Source organism: Hippopotamus amphibius, chromosome 9, assembly GCF_030028045.1.
Source record: "Hippopotamus amphibius kiboko isolate mHipAmp2 chromosome 9, mHipAmp2.hap2, whole genome shotgun sequence".
NCBI lineage: Eukaryota > Metazoa > Chordata > Mammalia > Artiodactyla > Hippopotamidae > Hippopotamus > Hippopotamus amphibius.
The window spans coordinates 123,218,206-123,237,903 of NC_080194.1; the positions used below are offsets into that span (position 1 = coordinate 123,218,206).

The window sequence follows — 19,698 nt, forward strand, 5'->3', positions numbered from 1 at the left end:
GGCTTCTGGCGGGCGAGTCAGGGCTCCTGGAGACAAGAGGACAGGTCACCCGGCTCTCCGAGAGGGGCCCCGCCCGGCCTCGTGGGCCCATCCACGGCAGGGGGCACTGCCTTACCTGGCCTGGAGAGTCTGGTGGTCCAGTCCTGGCTCTGGGGAGTTTTGTTGTGTCTGGGCACCCTCCACCTGGCCCTTTGTACCCTCCGGGGCCCTATGGGCGCCCCCTCCAGGAGGAAGGAGCAAAGGGGCCACCAGGGCACAGGAAGGAGCTGGGCAGTGGGGGCTCTTTCAGGGGGAGGATCCCGGACCTGCTGTATTTATTGTCTTGGCCCTGTGTCCTACACAAACAAGACAGGACAGTGAAAGTATTTCACTGCCGTCTGTGGGTCTATCCTGGGCACCTGCACTAGACCTTGACTTCAGAGGTGGGGGAGGTTTCCTGAGAGCCCTTCCCAGCTTGATCAAACAGGGTTCAACCCCACGATTGCTTCGGGGTAGCTGCCCCCAGCAGCTTCATGGGGTCCAGGGCTCCTACCTCATACAGAACCCAGTTCAGGGCCTCATTTGGGCCTGGGCAGAGCCTAGTGTCCCCTGGGCTTTCCCCTCTGACCTTCAGAGAGCCAGCAGGAGTAGACAGTCCAGTTCTGAGTGCCTGGTGCAAGGTGGTAGAGACACCCCAGGTGCTGGCCCTCTGTGGCCTGTCACTGGAAGACGTCTGAGATCTTTCCTTTTTACCAGGTCTGGTGGAGCTGCAATGAACAGGGCTTAATGGATTATGGCACGACTGGCAACAATGACCCCAGGACAGGAGGCACAGGGGGACGGGGACAGAACAACTTTCCAGGCCAGTTCTTCCCAGAGCACCTGCGCCACGCAGAGGGCTCAGACTTTATCCGGGAGGGGATAGAGTGTTTCTTGATGCCTGGGGATCTGGGGACCCTCTTGGTACAGCAAGCCCAGGCTTTGTGTGACTGGATGGAGCTCAGGCTGTCTGCAGTGCTCCCTGACCTTTGATAAAAGCCACGGGGTCACAGTCCTCAACATAGGGGTGAATGTGGACGTGGAGCTGGAGCCAAATCAGGTCATAATGTGGCTTCCCTACCTCTTACATAGGTGTATGCATGCCCTTTGGGGAGCTCATGTCACGCGCATGTGCTTCAAATGTCGCCTCTGTTATATGCGAGTAGCAATTGACCCTCCTCAAAGGTAATATGAGAATTCAGTGAGATCCTTCTCCATCCAGGGGTATGAGCACTGAAGTGTTTACACGTGTGGGCAGGTGTGCAGGTTATTCTCTGAGCAGCCTTTGGAATCGCCTAAGATTAGAAACAACAGGGCTTCCCCAGTGGCGCAGTGGGTAAGAATCCGCCTGCCAAGGCAGGGGCACAGGTTCGATCCCTGGTTCAAGAAGATCCCACTTGCCGTGGAGCAACTAAATCCATGGGCCACAACTACTGAGCCTGTGCTCTAGAACCTTCGAGCCACAACTACTGAGCCCAAGTGCCACAACTACTGAAGCCTGCATGTCTACAGCCCATGCACTGCAGTGAAGAGTAACCCCCACTTGCCACAACTAGAGAAAGCCTGTGAGCAGCAATGAAGACCCAACGCAGCCAAAAAGTTTTTTAAATAAAAATAAAGTTCCTGAGTTAAAAAAAAAAAAAAAAAAAAGAAGGGACTTCCTAGGTGGCACAGTGGGTAAGAATCCGCCTGCCACTGCAGGGGACACGGGTTCAATCCCTGCCCCAGGAAGATACCACATGCCGTGGAGCAACTAAGCCCATGCGCCACAACTACTGAGCCTGCGCTCTAGAGCCCGTGAGCCACAACTATTGAGCCCATGTGCCACAAATACTGAAGCCCATGTGCCTAGAGCCCATGCTCGGCAACAAGAGAGGCTACCACAATGAGAAGCCCACGCACCACAATGAAGAGTAGCCCCCACTCGCCACAACTAGAGAAAGCCCACGTGCAGCAACAAAGACCTGACACAGCCAATAAAATAAATAAATAAATGTATTAAAAAAAAAAATATTTAAAAAAAAAAAAAAAAGGTTAGAAACAACAGATCTGTCCATCTAGCTGATGGGTTCCGTGAATGGTGGTGTCCTAGCTGTGGGGGAGAACTACCCAGGCCTGGAGAAGTGGGTCCCATGGCTGAGCTGATGCGTTGCCTTAGGAAAGAGGCTGGGCATAACCTGGAGGGTCCGGGAGAAGGGGCCCAGAGCTTGGCCCGGCGTGTGCACAGCCTCACCCGGGAGGTACTGGCTGCCAGGACCTGGGGACCCTGGCTTCCTCGGGATGGCAGTGCTGGGGGCCTGAGGTCGGGGTGGGGGCCCCAGGGTCAGGGTGGGCGCCCCGGGGTTGGGGTGGGGGCCCTGCCCAACTGGAACCTCCCTTACTTACAGCACAAAGTGAGGCCAGGAATCTGTATACTATGGCCTGAAGGCCAAGTCCTGCTGTCCACCTGCTTTTGCACAACTAGTGAGCTAAGAATATTTTTTTACCTTTCCATATGGTGAGAAAACAATTCAAGAAAAACTGACACGTGAAAAACGCTGAAATTCCAGTTTCTTTGCCCTAAATACATGTTATTGTGCATTCATCTGGATATCATCTGGGGCTGTGTCCCCAACGCAGAGGCACTGGGGAGCCGTTACCACAGAGACCTTACGACCCAGAAAACCTAAAACCTGTGGCCCTTCACTCACAGTCAGCATTCCTGGTGGATCCCTACTCCCGACTCTGGAGCAGGGCCAATCCTGCCCCTGGTGCTGACAGCAGCGGGGTGGAGGGGGCTTCGTTTGACAACAAGCCTTTAGTGGGGAGCAGGGAGCAGAGAGCAGCTTTGTCCAGAAGGCTGCGCCTCTCCTTCTGGCCCTGCACTGGGCTCCCTGGACAGGCTCCCTGGGGCTCAGGCCCCCACTGACTCGTACTGCAAGGGTGAGGGCCCCCACCTGTCCTTAAGAGCTCTCCACCCCGCCCCCAGAGCCCTTCAGCCCCATGAGTGCAACAGAGGCTGGGCTGCGCAAGGGCAGGGCCAGCAGGGTGCAGAGGGGCACAGAACCCCTCCCGAGGCCCCGGGATCCTCTTGGGGGAGGCAGAGACGGAAGAGGCCTAGGACCTTGGCAGGCGCAGCCCCTGGAGGAAGGGGCCCAGAGGGGCACAAAGGGGGCTTGTGTTCCTGTCCCAGCCCAGCCTCGGGCGCTTTTTCTGCTACTGCTGCCAGTTTGGGAGGCTTCCTTCTAGCTGCAGGCTGCCAGGATCTGGTGCCCAGAAGGAGGGTCTGGGCTGGGTCTCCAATAACCTGTACTTGTGGTGGGAGCTGGAGAAAGAGACAGCTGCTGGCCCGGGCAGGGAGGGGATGACGGGACTCCCCCGAGAGTACACGGGAGACGCGTTTTCACAGAGCGCACGAGCAGGGTTATAAGGGATGCACATGTACACACGTGAGTTCAAAAGGCATGTGGGCACCAGAGGCTGGTAGGCGGATGCACCTTCAAACACACACACCTGTCCTGCTCTCCCAACACACAGGAGCTTGCAGGTGTGTCTTCTGTTAGAGGGTGCAAGATGCTTGCTTGTCTCTAGGTGATGGAAGCAGTTGTTGGAAATCATTGCCAAGATCAATTAACACCTTCGATTGCAACACAGTGATAACCTACAATTCCTTCTCCGTTGATGAGCTGCAATTGGTGTGCAAACGATACATTTTCCTCTCCTATTTAATTATCCTGAGGTACAGCTCATGTGTGCTTGAATGCCAGGTCTCCCAGACACAGGAGGTGATGGGCTGCCTGCAGGATGACGTGGCTTCCACGTCCAGTCTGGGGTGGCCTGACCAGCTGTGCTGACCCTGGCCCACAGGACGGCAGGCCTTGGGCTGGGCCCCGTCCCCACCTGCCGGTGCTTCCCAGGGTGGGGCCTCTCCAGGGATGCCGGGAAGATTGTGGGAGACCAAGCAGCCTAGGAAAGACTGTGACCGTGACAGGTCAGCTGAGAATGGCCTCAAGGGGCACGTAAGAGGCGGCTTGCTTACCCACCCCAGTTGGGCGCCCTAGTGTCACTGCTTCCTCGGGTGGGTGCGGTGGGTGAAGGGTGACCACGGGCTCCTCACTTGCGCCAGTAGCACCTGCATCTGTTTCCTCCTAGGTCTTTACTGATTGATTGATTTGTGCGTTTTAGAACAGCTGCGTTTTACTCAATAGGATGGGGTTGTTAGCCAGAGTGAAGCGGCGTCTCTACACGCGGCCCAGGACGCAGAGCCGAGCGCAGCCCAAGACTCGGGACCCGGGGTCTGTGTGAGTAGGAAGCTGAACGGGTGTCCTGAGTCGCGCTGTTTTGTGTCGTTGTTGTTCGTGCTTCTGCTGCTGCTTCTGCTGTGGTCCCTGTGGGTGTTGTCACCAAAGCTGCTGTGGTTGTTGCTGCCGCTGCAGCTCCAGGGAGGACGGCCCCTCAGCCCTGCGGTGTGGCTGCTGCGCCGGGAGCCCGGGGCCCCGTGGAAGGCACCCGCCACGGCTGCTGCCCTGCTGATCTCGGAGAGTCTCCTGGAGGGCGGGTGCGGCCGTGGGCCGCCTGGGGGGCACAGACTCTGGGGCCACCGTAGTGGGGACACTCACCTGCGCCGTCACCCCTGGCGGCCAGCACCTGGGCTCATCAGCCCTTCCTGGCTGTTTGGATCCCGGCTCTACTGTGTGGAGCAGGTGGGCGGCCCCTCCCTTTCCCATCCCGACGGGGCCTCCGTGTCCGTGAGGAGGCACCTTGTCCACCCTCAAGCGAGGGCAAGGCTGGCCCAGGGGACAGGGCTCTGGTGCAGCGGGACTCCCCGTGGCCCCCTCACCACAGGGACCTGCACAGGACGTGGGGGCCTTGGGCCAGTGCCCACGATTCTGCCCGTGGTGGAGCCAGTGAGGTTGAGGCTGAGAGGGTGTGAGATTAGTAGGGCCCCCAGTTCCCAGGCAGTTTCCTGGGGCTTTAATTTGCTCCCCAAGCCCCTGCCCCCTGGCTCTGGGAGGCGGGAGGAGCTGGGTGGGCAGAGGGCCAGGAGGTCAGTACTAACGGGGATCCTCCAGGAGGTGACCGTGCCCATTGGGGTCTGGGAGACGGGCCAGCAGGTGAGCACCTAGGACAGCCCAGCCTCCCCAGGAAAGGCCTCACCCAGAATGACACATGCTGTGCCTCTTTGTGAGGGAAAGAAAGACTCCTGCCAGGTGACAGCAGCTTCTGGCCACCCTCCAGGTTCTCTGTGTCCCCGCTCTTTCCCCACACCCCAGGGTCCACAGGGACCAGCACCCTGCCCAGCCCCTGTGGCCTCAGCAGAGGGTGCACAGGCCCATGGGTCCCAGGAGGCGTCGTGCTTGGGTCCTGCCCTCCGTGTCCCCAGGGTGGCTGTGGGGGCTGCTGCTCTGTCCCATCTATGGGATCCAGGTCGGGATGGTAAACTGGAATCAGCTGCGCTGGGCCACACAGGCCTGGTGTCTACACCCACGTGCCGACCTACACAGACTGCATGGGGACCCTGGCGGAGTATCCCTCAAGCACCTCTGGGTGTCACGCTGCACCCCTGATGGAGCTGGTGGCCTCACTCTTGCTCGGGGCCCCGTGAACCCTGAGTGACGGAGTCCAGATTCACCCTTCTGCTGGGATTTGCATTCAGGAGGCTTGGAGGTGACACCGAAAAGTTGGATCTCAGACTGTGGATTTGAAGGTGACAGCCCAGGCGCTTGAGGACCCAGGGCTCAAAGTGACCCTGGTGCATCGTGAGTCCTGGAACAGCTGGTCCTTCACTTAAGCGAAACATCTGATAAGTATGTGCACATCTGTGTCTCTGTGTGTGTGTTTGTGTGTCTGTATGTATATGTCTCTGTGCGTTTGCATAAGTTTGAGTACATGTATGTGTGTGTGTTTATGTGTCTATGTGTACGTGTCTGTACGTGTCTGTGTTTGGTTGTATCTGGTGTGTGTCGTGTGTATTTGTGTATCAGTCTGTGTGTGTGTGTGCACGTGCGTGTGTCTTCCTCCGCTTGCCCCCAGCAGACAGCAGAGACGGTCCAGCTCCCCTCAAGGGGTGCCCCTCCCCACCCCCCACTTGTGCCAATGGTGAGTGAGGAGGAAGGAGCCTGAACCAGGAGCAAAAACCAGGAGAGACCTTGCAGCCTGACCTTGGTGGTGACACACACACCAGCCCCTTTGTCCTCTGTTTCCCTGGCCACTTCCAGAGGGTGTTTGCAGAGGCTTTAGAAGACAGACACTTGTGCTCATAAAACCCCACCCCAGCCCCGGCTTGGTGCACCAGACAGAGGGGGTTCTCTTGGGGCTGTTGGGGGTGGGGTGGAGGGGCTGCCCCACCTCCAGCAGCTCCTCTCGGCGTCTGGCTGCCCCCACCACCCCGCCTACATGGCTGAGTGTCGCTCAAGGGCCCCCGGTGTCTGGCCAGTGGTCCCTGCACCCTGGTGGGCCTCTGGTGGGCCCAGGACTTGTGACACCATCCAGGGACAGGTGAGGGGCCGGGAGCTGCACAGTCCAGCGTGTGGAGAGGAAACAATTCACAGCCCCCCCACACGAGCCTCTGTGGCTCAGCCAGGACGTGGATGAGGAGGGGTTGGGATGTACTCAGATGTTCCGAAGGCTGACAGGCTGGCTTCTGACCAAAGGCCAGATGAGGAGCAGGAACCAAGCCCAGGATACACCGTCCCTCCCTCAGCCTGGGTCCCAGGGCTCAGGTTTGGCAACGTGCCTGGTCTCTGAACTTTGGTAGAAGCCGCGAGAAGGAGATCACAGAGCCCAGGCTGGCTCTGCCAAAGGCCCTGCGAGTTCTGGGCCCCGAGTTCCCAGAGCAGTGGAAGGAAACCTGCAGGGTGACCCCTTGTCATGCGAGTTTTGAAGTGTGTGGGGACACACAGGAAAGGACATCTCTCCCCCCAGATGGGCACTGGATGGACATCTGATGGGAGGGGAATGTGGAGCAGAGTGATGGTGAGTTTAAATTCCACAACCACTGGGTAAGTCACGTCAATTCTCTCAGCCTGGGTTCCCTCATTTGCGAAGAAAGGATGTTAACACCCACCTGGGAGGTGTTGTGAGGATTAAATGAGATAACAGCTGTGAATGCGCCTGGCATTAGGCCTGGGCCCACATGGCTGCCGGATGGATGGATGAAGTAACGCTAGCATTCCTTCATCCATCCATCCATCCCCTATTGCAAGTAGAAATGAAATCACAGGGGAGTTACTCACACACATACACAAAACACCGCAACAGACAGCAGTTTCCGCAAATAGCACTTGGGGCCCAGTTCCTGTCTGATTTTTTGGTTTGTTTTTAACATATTACTCTAAATGGAAATCCCTCCTTTTTTTTTTTTAGATTTATTTATTTATTATTTATTTATTTTTGGCTGCGTTGTGCCTTTGTTGCTGTGCACAGGCTTTCTCTAGTTGTGGAGATCAAGGGCTACTGTTCGTTGTGGTGCGCAGACTTCTCATTGCAGTGTCTTCTCTTGTGGATCACGGGCTCTAGGTGTGCAGGCTTCAGTAGTTGTGGCACTCAGCCTCAGTAGTTGTGGCTCATGTGCTCTAGAGCATAGGCGCAGTAGTTATGGCATATGGGCTTAGTTGCTCCTCAGGAGGTGGGATCTTCCTGGAGCAGGGATGGAATCCGTGTCCCGTGCATTGGCAGGTGGATTCTTAACCACTGCGCCACCAGGGAAGTCCCAGTTCCTTTCTGTTGCATAATTAATTCTTTGCCCCTGACTTGCTAAAAGGGAAATCTGTTTCAGGTACTGAGGACACTAGACCCCTCTCCTGGGGCTGGCAGCTGGGGGGGGGCCGCCCCCAAGGCGTCCTGTTGCAGTAACAACGAGGGTCAGAATGGGAGAGTGTTGATGGGAAGAGTGACAGCACTGATCCCCACAGCAGTCACTGCCTTAGACCTGGGAAGGTGGAGGAGGATTTGGAGGCGAGCAGGAAGGGGTGGGGGGGAGGAGGGGAGAGAGAAGGAGGAGCAGACGTGGCGCCAGCTCAGGGTCTGCTGTGGGAACTAACTGCCTTGTTTGGAAGGCGGTTCTAAGAAATTCCCTCATCGTTCCCACTGCAAACCCTGAGGCGTCCTCCGGGCCAAGCCCTGGCCGGGCCCCACGGAGTCACGCGTGGTGGAGACGCTGCACCTGTTCTCAGGACCTCGGGTCATCAGGGTGCAAGACTCTGCTTAGTGCGCGGGGCCAGGGAGCTTGGGGGCGCCTGGAGCCACTCCGTTTGGTGACAAGAACCAGGCGGGCTCACGTGTGTGCAGAACGTTTATTCAACACGGGCATTCAGCGTCGCTCTCAGTTGGTACTGGCCGATTGGTACCAGCCCGGGTCGCCTGGCCTCCGGTCCCGACAGAGGAGCGAGCCCATGTGGCTGCGAGGAAGCAGCGCACGGTGAGACCCGGACCGGCTCAGGACAGCGCTGGGCCTGGCTGGGTCCTGCTTCCCTGCGCGGGTCGTCAGCTCTGGGGTCACCGCGGCGAGGCGACTGTGCGAACGGCTTCTCGGGGCCAAATACCCACTTGAAGCTTATTCCCGGGAAGGCAGAGGAGCTGGTGCTGGCGGTTGGCTGCCCGAAGGGGCCGCCGAGAGGCGGGAGGGCGGGCGCTGAACCGCAGGCCTGCGGGGCGCCCGCTGGTGGCCTGGCGCCCCCTGCTGGTGCCGCAGCGCAAGTGCCGGATGCAGACCGCCCGGGTGACCCGCTAGCGGATCCACAGCCGGGACTCCTGCCCGCTGCGGCTGGGGGCTCCTAACCGCGGGCTCCAGTGCGCCCTAAACCTCAGCCAGGTGCTGGGAGGGAGGCAGATCACTGGCCACCTACTTCCCACCACAGCCCTCCACCCCTACTCCGTGACCGATGTTTGCTCTGAAATACCCAAGATGCACAGAACCCTGGGTACCTGGGGAGGAAGAAATCAGGCAGATTGTGCGTTAGGTGACCCACAAGGGGTCGAAGACACAGTAGCAACTGCCAGGAACAGAAGGCCTGCTGAAGAAAAAGTGGGAGACAGGGCCCCACCCTTCCCTCATTTGGGTGGAGTTGCCTGTGCTCTTCTTCATAAATTAAAAGTCTAACCCCCTCCCCTGTCCAGTGACTCAGAATAGCACTGCTGGGGAGCATCACTTGGGCCAGGCCTCCAGACTAGGTGACCCTGGTGATATCACATCACTGCTTTATTCCCACTGTATCTGAAGAAACAGGCTGGGAGAGGTTCGGCATCTTGCCTGAGGTCTCTTGGGGAGATGGTGGCCAAGGCCAGACAAGTCCTGAGCCCGACAGTCGTAGCCACACCCCTTTGCCCCCCAATCCGCGGACAGCCCCACTGAGCTCCAGGTGCCCCAGGCTGCTCGGTCTCTTCCCAGCCAGCATTCAGCCCCCTTCCCTGTCCCTGGTTCTTGCAAACATCCCCCAGCTAATGTGCACATGCAGACCTCAGCACAACCCAACCCACCTTCCCAGGGCACCACACGGGGAGGACGGGTTGTCACCCATTCAGCCCCTTGGGACAGGTGGGGGGCCACCTGGTTGGGGGAAGGGAATGTAGAAGGGCTGCCAGCCTGCTAAGCCCTCAGCAAACAACGCACCAAGAAGCAGTGCAGACAAAGAGCTGGAGATTTCTTCAGCCAAGCCTGAGGCTGGAAAAGCTCCACTCTACGTTTTGCTGCTTTTTCTGGTTCCTTCCATCTGCCGTCCCCTGACACAGGAAGAAAGGAACATCTCACAAAGCAGCAGAAGATACACCTGTCAACACGTGCCTTGCAAGTGTGCTACGAACACCTGTGCTTTTATTATTGATTCAGGAAAAGGCATCTGGGGGGGGGCGGGGTCCCTTGTTGCCTAATGGTTAGGATTTGGTACTTTCGCTGTGGAGACCTGGGTTCAATCCCTAGTCAGGAAACCATCCCACATGCCAAGCGGCGCACAGCCAAAATACAATTAAAAAAAAAAAAAAAGGAACAGGCAAATCCGCAAACACCCATAATTTTGAAGCAGTGCCGAGTATGAATTTCAAGCTATCTGGGATGACTATAATTGCTATGATGAGATCACAGGTGCTGTTAAAGACATGCCCTTCATACCGAAAGAAACATGAAATTTCCGGTAGAAGACAATGAAAATATCAGTGCTTTTTTCCTCATCTGAGTTCATGGATTCCTGAATTTTCCCACAGACTCCAGCTTAAGAAGCACTAAGTGACCCTCAACCAGGCTATAAAATTAAAATTAAACTAGAGACGAGAAACACATCAGCGAGTATCTCACAGAGAGATGAGGGTTGGTGGGGACACCTCTGCTGGGTCCGGGGTTCTGAACCCAGACTTAGCAGCCAGACCTCCTCAGTCTGAATCCTGACTCTGCCATTAGCGCTGTGTGACAGGCCAAGCCACTGTGCTCTCTGGGCCTCCCTTTCCTCCTTTTGCAAATGGACACAATAGACGTCCTGTCTTTCCAGGGCTGCTGTGCAGGGAGCTGAGGTGGGACAGGGCCTGGCGCTTTGCACTGCGGCTGCATGTGTGGCTGTGGCAGTTTGATGGATGTGTCTGATAGAGCGTGCAAGGCCTGGGTCTGTGTTAGGTTTCCTCTGGGCTGTGACAAGTGACCACTGTTCAAGGAGTGGTGTCTCGGAGACCCCTGGCTCTGGCCTCTGCCCTTGTTGACCTCTGGATCTGCAGTGGCCTCCTCCCCTTGTCCCCACCTGGCCAGTTCTCACTCAGGTTTTAGGACTTAGCTCAGATGTTGCCTCCTCCAGGAAGGCTTCCCTAAAGCACACCCACGGCTGTGTCCGCACCTGTGCACAGGGCACTACACCTGTCCCTATCAATGCAGATGCAACAACTAACTGCCACCATCTGCTTCTGCATCTGTCCCGCATCGGGTGTCCCCAGCTGGATAGCTGGCCTCTTCATTTCTCTGGTGTCCAGGGATTCTTTGGTGGGCCAGGCCTTGGCAAATGTATGTTGAGTGAGTGATGGGTAAATGAATGAGTGGCTTCCCTGAGGCTCTTTACATGCTTGGAGAATCCTGGAATTGACCTGGGCATTGCAGGCCACCTGGATGGATTTGGGGATCCGGAGCAGAGGATGGGGCATCCTTGGAGGCCCAAATCCTCACAGATTATGGGATCGGCCCGGAGTCTGCACGGGCAGGCCCGGCATCCGGGGCAGAATCACCGAGACCTGGGGTGTCAGACCCACCTCCTGCCTTGTCCTGCACCTCTGCTCAGTGTGCTCCACCCCAGAGGCCTCGTCCCTCACAACTCAAAAGGCTTTGTTCGTATCCCAGACTCAGGGACCATGCCTGGACGCACTGTTGCTGCAGAAGTTTGATTTATTGGTGGATTCTGATTCAGGGTCTCAACGCAGACTCCCCTGTGCAGGCAGCCCACCACCAGCCAGACGGCCTCAGCAGAGTCACCCACATCCCAGCCTTGGGAACCCAGGAGCAGTCATTTCTTTTTGGTTGAGTTGCTGTTTGCTCTCCTATCATACAGGGTAATCCCACTCAAAGCCGATACTGGAAATGCCCAGGAGCCTATAATGCCCAAAGATTCCAGTGAGCACCTTATTACTGTCATCAGGGTAGACATAAAAGGTCTTGCCACCTTCCTCTCCAAATATGGCCAAGTTCCCAAAGTTGGTGTATAGGACCAGGTACCGGAGGAAAAGCCTGTAGGAGCCGTAGATGCCTACAATGTTTTCACCTGGTTGCAGGATGAATTCCTGGGTCGTCCCACCTGGTGCTCCATATCTTTCACTCCAGGCGGACCCGAACCTCACCTGGATACTGGGAGCAAGGGGAGTTTTGAAGGCCTGGGACCCAGGTGACTCACCATTCTTAGATTCTCTTTCCCCTGGTCACCAGAAAGGAGGAGAGCCTGTCCCTGAGAATGTGATTTTCGGTGCCTGAGACAGGCCTGTGGGTCTCAATCCCCTGCTCTGCCATGTTCAGGCTCTGTGATTTGGGGCTTGTTACCCAGCCTTTCTAGGCCTCAGTTTGCTCATGTGCAAAGTGGGAGTGATTTGGGGGAGCAGTCAGTGAGATCTTCCCTCAGGAGAGCCCCGCAAGGTGTCCAGTCACCATGACCCTCAGGAGGTGCCGGCAGCTGTCCCCGGGCCCAGCTTGGGCTTTTGGAGCCCAGGTCACTCCAACTAGACCAGGGGGTAGGCCCTAGAAGCAGGCGACTCTCATCTGTGACCTTCCCCGACCTTTGTGCCTGTCCCAGAGCCTCCCCTCCTCACCTGGCCACACCCACATTCTGTCTCCTTTAGTTCCTGCTGCTCTGGCCCATTCCCTCTCCCAGGTCCCAGAGACCCTATAAGTGAGAGCGAATATCCACCCAAGATTTTGAGTGAAACCATTATTAGGGAAAGACTCTGGGCTTGCTGCCTCTACACACTTTCTGTGTTCAGTCAGTGGTCCACTCTGAACCTCACCTCCTTTTCCCTTTGACCCTAACCTCGGCAGACTTTTCCCTGCACTTCCCATCAGGCATTCTCAAATTGAGAGGCCATTTCTGGTTGAGTTTAATTTGGGTTGAAGAAAGTGGGGAGAAACCTACCCCTCCCTTTAGATCAACCCAGAAAGCAGAGACCAGACTTGCAGGACAAGAGAGAAGGGAGGAGAGCTGGTGTGCGGGAGAGGAAGCAGCAGAGGCAAAGGGACAAACAGAGGGTGAAGGCTGGTGGCCACAGAACACCAGGACTTGACTGGACTCAGCAAGTCATCAGGACCCCAGTGAGGGTGTTGGGAAAAATGACCCTAAGTCTCCCCCCACCCCCGTTCCCAACACTGGGGCGGGAGTTGGGACACAGAGAAGGGCTCCAAGGTCCTGCTACTGCTCACCTCTTAAATATGCCAAACACACCTATAGACACTCGAATCGCAGTGATATTATTTTCATTGTCTTTGGAGGTACTGAAATACGAGCCTCCTCCGGACCCATACAACTCTATTAGATGAGAGAACCAGGTGGGAGAGAAAAAAAGTAAACACACAGGGATATGTTGGTTATTTCTGGCCAGAAGAGGACACACCCCCTCCAGACAACAGCACAGGCCTGAGACGAGAGTTGGTCTGTGACAGGGCTGGGCCCAGACCCCAGGTCCTGGATGGAGGGAGGTGAGGGTGGCCCCTGGGGAATGGGCTGGAGAGCAGAGACCCAGACAGACTTACGCTGTGCCCAGCAGGTGGGGCTCCACAGGAGGGCGAGGGTCAGCCACAGCAGCATGGCTTCTGGCGGGCGAGTCAGGGCTCCTGGAGACAAGAGGACAGGTCACCCGGCTCTCCGAGAGGGGCCCCGCCCGGCCTCGTGGGCCCATCCACGGCAGGGGGCACTGCCTTACCTGGCCTGGAGAGTCTGGTGGTCCAGTCCTGGCTCTGGGGTGTCTTGTTGTGCCTGGGTGCCCTCCACCTGGCCCTTTATACCTTCCTGGGCCCTGTGGGCCCCCCTCCAGAAGGAAGGAGCAAGGGGGCCACCAGGGCACAGGAAGGAGCTGGGCAGTGGGGGCTCTTCCTGGGGGAATCCCCACAGCTATCCAAAGGGAGGCTTCCGGACGTGCTGTGTTTATTGTCTTGGCCCTGTGTCCTACACAAACAAGACAGGACAGTGAAAGTATTTCACTGTCCTCTGTGGGTCTATCCTGGGCACCTGCACTAGACCTTGACTTTGGAGTTAAGGGAGGTTTCCTGAGAGTTCTTCCCAGCTTGACCAAACAGGGTTGAACCCTACAGGGGTGCTTCGGGGTTGCTACCGCAGTAGCTTCATGGGACCCAGGGCTCCTACCTCGTGTAGAACCCAGTTCAGGGCCTCATTCGGGCCTGGGGAGAGCCCTGTGTCCCCTGGGCTTTCCCCTCTGACCCTCAGAGAGCCAGAGTGGACAGTCCAGTTCTGAGTGCCTGGTGCAAGGTGGTGGAGACACCCCAGGCACTGGCCCTCCATGGTCTGTCACTGGAAGACGTCTGAGATCTTTCCTTTGTACTGGGTCTGGTGTAACTGGGATTAACTGGGCTGAATGAGCTATAGGATGACTGGTAACAATGACCCCAGGACAGAAGGCACAGGGGGACGGGGACAGAACAACTTTCCAGGCCAGTTCTTCCCAGAGCACCTGGGGCCAGGCCGAGGGCTTAGACTTTAGCCAGGATGTATTTGGGTATTTCCTGAGGGCTGGGGATCTGGGGACCTTCTTGGTACAGCAAGCCCAGGCTTTGTGTGACTGGATGGAGCTCAGACTGTCTGCAGGGCCTCCCTGACCTTTGGGAAGAGCCAAGGGGTCATAGTCCTCCACATAGGGGTGACTGTGTGTGTGGAGCTGGAGCCCAGTGCAACTGAATCCCCGCTTTCCTACTTCCTAGGCACGCGCTTTGGGGAGCTCATGTCACCCCCATGTGCTTCAGTTGTCCCCTCTGTTATACACGGGTAGCAATAGACCCTCCTATGAGAATTCAGTGAGATCCTTCTCCATCCAGGGGTCTGAACACTGAAGGCTTTACACATGCAGGCAGGTGTGCAGGTTATTCTTGAGCAGCCTTTGGAATCGGCTAAGATTAGAAACAGCAGACCTGTCTGTGTAGGTGACAGTTTCCATGGATGGTGGTGTCTTCGCTGTGGGGAGCTATCCAGGCCTGGAGAAGGAGTGGACCCCTCGGCTGTGCTGGACCGTTGCCATAGGAAACAGGCTGGGCGTAGACTAGAGGGTCCAGACCTCCCTCCATGTGGTTACAAGGAAAAGGGGCACAGAGCATTGCCTGGCCTGTGCACAGCCTCACTCAGGAGGTGCTGGCTGCCAGGACCTGGGGACCCTGGCTTCCTCGGGATGGCAGTTCTGGGGGCCTGGGGTCAGGGTGAAGGCCCTGTCTAGCTGGCACCTCCCTTACTTACATCACATCCCTAGGCCAGGGGTCAGCACACTATGGCCTGAAGTCCAGCCCTCCATCAGTTTTTGCACAATTTGTGAGGTAAGAATACTTTTTATATGTGTATATATATATTTTTTAATTACTTTACTTATTGGCTGCGTTGGATCTTCGTTGCTGCACAATGGGCTTTCTCTTGTTGCGGAGCACAGGCTCTAGGTGCGTGGGCTTCAGTAGTTGTGGCACACGGGCTCAATAGTTGTGGCGCACAGACTTAGTTGCTCCCTGGCATGTGGGATCTTCCTGAGGCAGGGATCGAACCCGTGTCCCCTGCATTGGCAGGCGGATTCTTAACCACTGCATCACTGAGGAAGTCCTACTTTTTATATTTTTAAATGGTCAGAGAAAATTCAGAAGAATATGACACATGGAAAGTTCATGAAATGCCAATGCAATTACCCATAAGCAAGTGTTATCTCCCATCCATTTGCATATTGTCTGGGGCTGCATCCAGGCTGTGAAGGCAGAGCTGGTCAGTTGTGACAGAGACTTTATGGCCCAGAAAACCTAAAAACCTGTGGCCCTTCACTTACAAAGTCAGGTTCCCTGATGCATCCCTGTCCCTCCCCTGCAACAGATGCAGCCCTGTCCATGGTCTTGGCTGCAGGGGCCTGGAGGGTTTCATTTAACAACCAGCCTTTAGTGGGAGAAGGGAGCAGAGAGCAGCTTTGTTCTTCTGGCCCTGCACTGGGCTCCCTGGACAGGCTCCCTGGGGCTCAGGCCCCCACTGACTCATGTTGCAAGGGTGAGGGCCCCCACCTGTTCTTAAGAGCTCTCCACCCCGCCCCCAGAGCCCTTCAGCCCCGTGAGTGCAACAGAGGCTGGGCTGCGCAAGGGCAGGGCCAGCAGGATGCAGAGGGGGCACAGAACCCCTCCCGAGGCCCCGGGATCCTCTTGGGGGAGGCAGAGACGGAAGAGGCCTAGGACCTTGGCAGGCGCAGCCCCTGGAGGAAGGGGCCCAGAGGGGCACAAAGGGGGCTTGTGTTCCTGTCCCAGCCCAGCCTCGGGCGCTTTTTCTGCTACTGCTGCCAGTTTGGGAGGCTTCCTTCTAGCTGCAGGCTGCCAGAGTTTGAGCTCAGAAGGGAGGTCTGTCTGGGCTGGGACTATAGGAAGTAGTACCTGGGGTGGGAGTTGGATGAAGAACCGGCTGCCAGCCTGGACAAGGAGGGGTTGACAGGAGCTGCCCGAGGGCACACAGAAGGCACATTTTCAGAGTGCAGCAGCAAGCATATAAGGGATGCACCTGCACACATCTGTGTTCAAAGTGCATGTGTGCACCACAGGCTCAAACACGGATGCACCTTCAAACACACACACATTTGCCCAGCTACCCCTGCACCCGGGAGCTTGCACTGGCCCTGCACAGCCGTGTACACCATGCACACCTCTCCCGGAAGCCCCGCCCCCATAGGAGCCCCACTCCCTCTTCCACACTGGCCCAGTGCTGGCCCTGAGCTTGCTTGGGAGACTTAACACAAGCCCTTTGTCCCTTGGGATCAGGGCTGCCCCTGAGGGGATATAGGGGCATTGAAACTATAATCCGCTCTGTGGGCGTGCCCCGGATCTCACTCTGCCAGGAGCCTGGAACAATTGGGCCCCCTTCTCCCAGCAGAGGCAGACAAGGAGCTGGCTTGCTTGTGGGTCAGGGGTGAGTCAGGGTTGACATCCCTTGCCTCCCTCCCCCTGAATGTGGGGCTTGCGAACACCCTCTGTGCTCTGCAGACTGAGGCACAGCAGACTGAGGGCCTCCATCCGCAGTACACTCAGAGCTGGTGGGCACCTCCCTGCAGCCCTCTTCAGGGAGCCCCAGCCTGGCTCGGAGGCTGGATCCTGTGTCCCAGGCTCAGACTCCTGGGGCCAGGGGGTGGGATGCTGACTCCTTCACGTGCCCTTAGCTGAAGCATTAGGCCCAAGGAATCAGATGGGAGATCCTGCTGAATGGGAGAAGGGGAAAGATCAGAAGGCAAAGCGCATTTTGTCCTGGTCCCAAGGGAAGTCCAATGCTGGCCTTTGTGCCCAGGCTCGCCTTTGGGCAGCTGCTGCCAGACAAGGAGGCCCATCCTAAGGGGACAACTTGGCTGTGCATTTCTGAAACTCTTTACTCTTTCCCTTTTACTCACTCATTCAAAAATCTCATTGGATGCTCTAAGCAAAACAGGTTTCTCCACTTTTCCCAAGAGAAACTCAATACATTTAATGGAATGTCAGGTCACCCAACCACACATTTTTGTCTAATCTTTTATGTAATTAAAATTCCATTAGTGCAAGTGCTGAAAATAAAATGAACTATACCCAAGTGTAAGGTTGAGGGAGGCAAGATCTGCAGGTTCAATTCCCTGAGGCTGCCCTGGCACAAGTGTTTTTCACCTGGTGTATCAGTCAGCTTAGGCTGCTGTAACAAATACTACAGACCGGGGTGGGGGAGGGGCTTAAACAGCAAAGGTTTATTCTCACAGTTCTGGAGGCTGGAAGTCCAAGATCAAGGCTCCAGCAGATTCTGTTCATGGTGAGGGCTCTCTTTCTGGTTCAACCCACTATAGGGAGTTACCCAAAGAGCCTGAGGTTTCCTGAGAACCTCTCATGAAGCCCAGACCCACTGCATCCTGCCTCCAAGCCACTAGATGCAAATCAGCTCAACCCTATCTGCCTACATCTTTGAGAGGCTCCGCCACATCACTGGGACCCAGCATTCTTAGAGAATTATTCTCTTTGTAAATATTGTGTTGTTTTCTAGAGTTTGGATGTGTCTAGGAGAAGTGTTGCAATGCAAACAGGAGTGATTGTTCTTTTTCCTCTTGAGAGCAAGGAAAACAAAGAGAAATTCAAACAGGCTACAGGAGAAAGATAACCTGGCCTGAAAGAGTTAAACAATCTTGGTTGTTCTTTAGCTGTTACTACTAACAAACACTTGTAGCTAGACTTGTCCTTCACAAAGCTGATTACTCATATGAATCACACCTTGCACCTGGCATTTCTTCCCCTCCTACACTCCTTTGTAGCACCCATTTCAGAAAGAAGGTCATGGGCCGATAACTTCAGGGACACCAGACCCGGTTGCTGCGCTGCCTAATGCCAGCTTTGGCCATGAATTTGCAGAAGAAAAGAATGCAAGATCCTCGCTACCTGGACTCTTACCATTTACCCAGACTGCAAGCCCCACATATAAACTCTTGCCCGACTCCTGAGGAGCAGGGAGCACAGTTCTTGAGGCGCTAGCCTGCTGTGTCTTCCCTTCTGCCTGGCAGAAAAATAAAGCCATCTCTCTCTTCCTCCAAAATCTCTGTCTCTGTATTTCTATTTGGCCTCGGTGCACAGAGTAGCCATTATTACAGCAACAGAAGCAGGCCTCCATGCTGACCCACACTCTTTTTTAATTGGAGTATAATTGCTTTACAATGCTGTGTTAGTTTCTGCTGTACTATGAAGTGAATCAGCTATATGTATACCTCTTGGTCCCCTCCCTCTTGGACCTCCCTTCTCCCCCCCAACACTGCATCCCACCCATCTAGGTCATCACAGAGCACCAAGCTGAGCTTCCTGTGCTTTATAGCATGTTCCCACTAGCTAGCTATTCTACACACAGCCATGCATATATGTCAATCCCAATCTCCCAATTCGTGCCACCTTCCCCTTCCCGCCCTGTGTCCATATGTCTGTGACCCACACTCTTATCCATCCTTCTGTCTGCCTGTCCTTGAACTTCTCTTTCCAAACAGATTTCTGGAACAGTGTTCAAACAAAACTAGAGTTATTTCTGGATGGTGGAATTTAGGACATTTTTCTATTTTCTGTTCTTTTTGTATTGCTTCCATTTTTTACATACGGTTGTACTAATTTTACAAAGACAAAATGATTATTCTTTTTTAAATGAGATGCATTTTTTTAACTTATAAGTTCTCAAAAGATATAAAATTGGAAGCTAGTGTCAGGAACAGTGGGAGTGGGTTCCTCTGACTTTCTTGGGGGAGTGTTCTGGGGGCCTTCTTGTGGCTTAAAAACCTTAAAAACATGAAGCCCATTTGGCTAAAGCATTGCACCCATAGAAAAGTTATCCTAAGGAATGATTAGGAAGGTGTGCCAAATTTAAAAATGAAGATTTTCCTGAAGATATCATTTTTAATGACAATTTTTCAACAGCCCAAATATCCAATACTAGGCGATTGATTACAGGTTTGGTTCTGGTGATTTTCTTTAAGTTTATTCTTTAAGCTCCTTTGGTTGCCTTTTATTCTCTAACGAGAATGCATTACTTTGATAATCATCATAAAGCTAGTTTTTACTTTGCTAAGAAGCCTGGCTCTGCAGAGCCATTTCTCCCATCACCTGAAACATTTGTCCAGGGCAGGGGCATGACAAGGCTGAGAAGGAGCAGATGAGCAGCCCCAGACAGGACACGTACCAGTTCTTCAAGCCATGATCTCCTTCCCACATTAAAAGGAAAAACAAGCCTCTTTATTAGGCAGATGATCTGGTGGCTCTGCCATCAGACTCAGGAAGGGAGCGATCTCCTGGGGGTGGAAAGAAAGGGAGCTCCCCCCACCCCTGTAAAAGAAGGACTCTACACAGAGAGCCTGAGCAGATGGAGATTGACAATGGGGGTGATGGCAGCTGGGAGGCCAGAGTCATCACAACATAGAAATAAGTACATGGAAATAAGCATTGTCTCAGGCACCTTAATTCCCTGCATTTTCATCTATTTGCTTTATTTAGTTAACATCCAGTGAGGAAATGAGGATGTTGTGCCATTTCCTCACTTCTCA

At 55.2% G+C, this 19,698-nt stretch overlaps 1 protein-coding gene across 1 annotated transcript; it reads right to left on the bottom strand.

The window, feature by feature from the left end:
- Positions 1-8,865: 8,865 nt before the first annotated feature.
- On the bottom strand, positions 8,866-13,250 carry LOC130861036 (zymogen granule protein 16 homolog B-like). The gene is made up of 4 exons (XM_057749536.1): positions 13,196-13,250; positions 12,866-12,971; positions 11,512-11,806; positions 8,866-8,922 (listed from the first exon to the last, which is right to left on the bottom strand). The coding sequence occupies exons 1-4, from the start codon at positions 13,248-13,250 to the stop codon at positions 8,866-8,868; spliced, it is 513 nt and encodes a 170-aa protein (XP_057605519.1).
- Between the last annotated feature and the right edge of the window lie 6,448 nt (positions 13,251-19,698).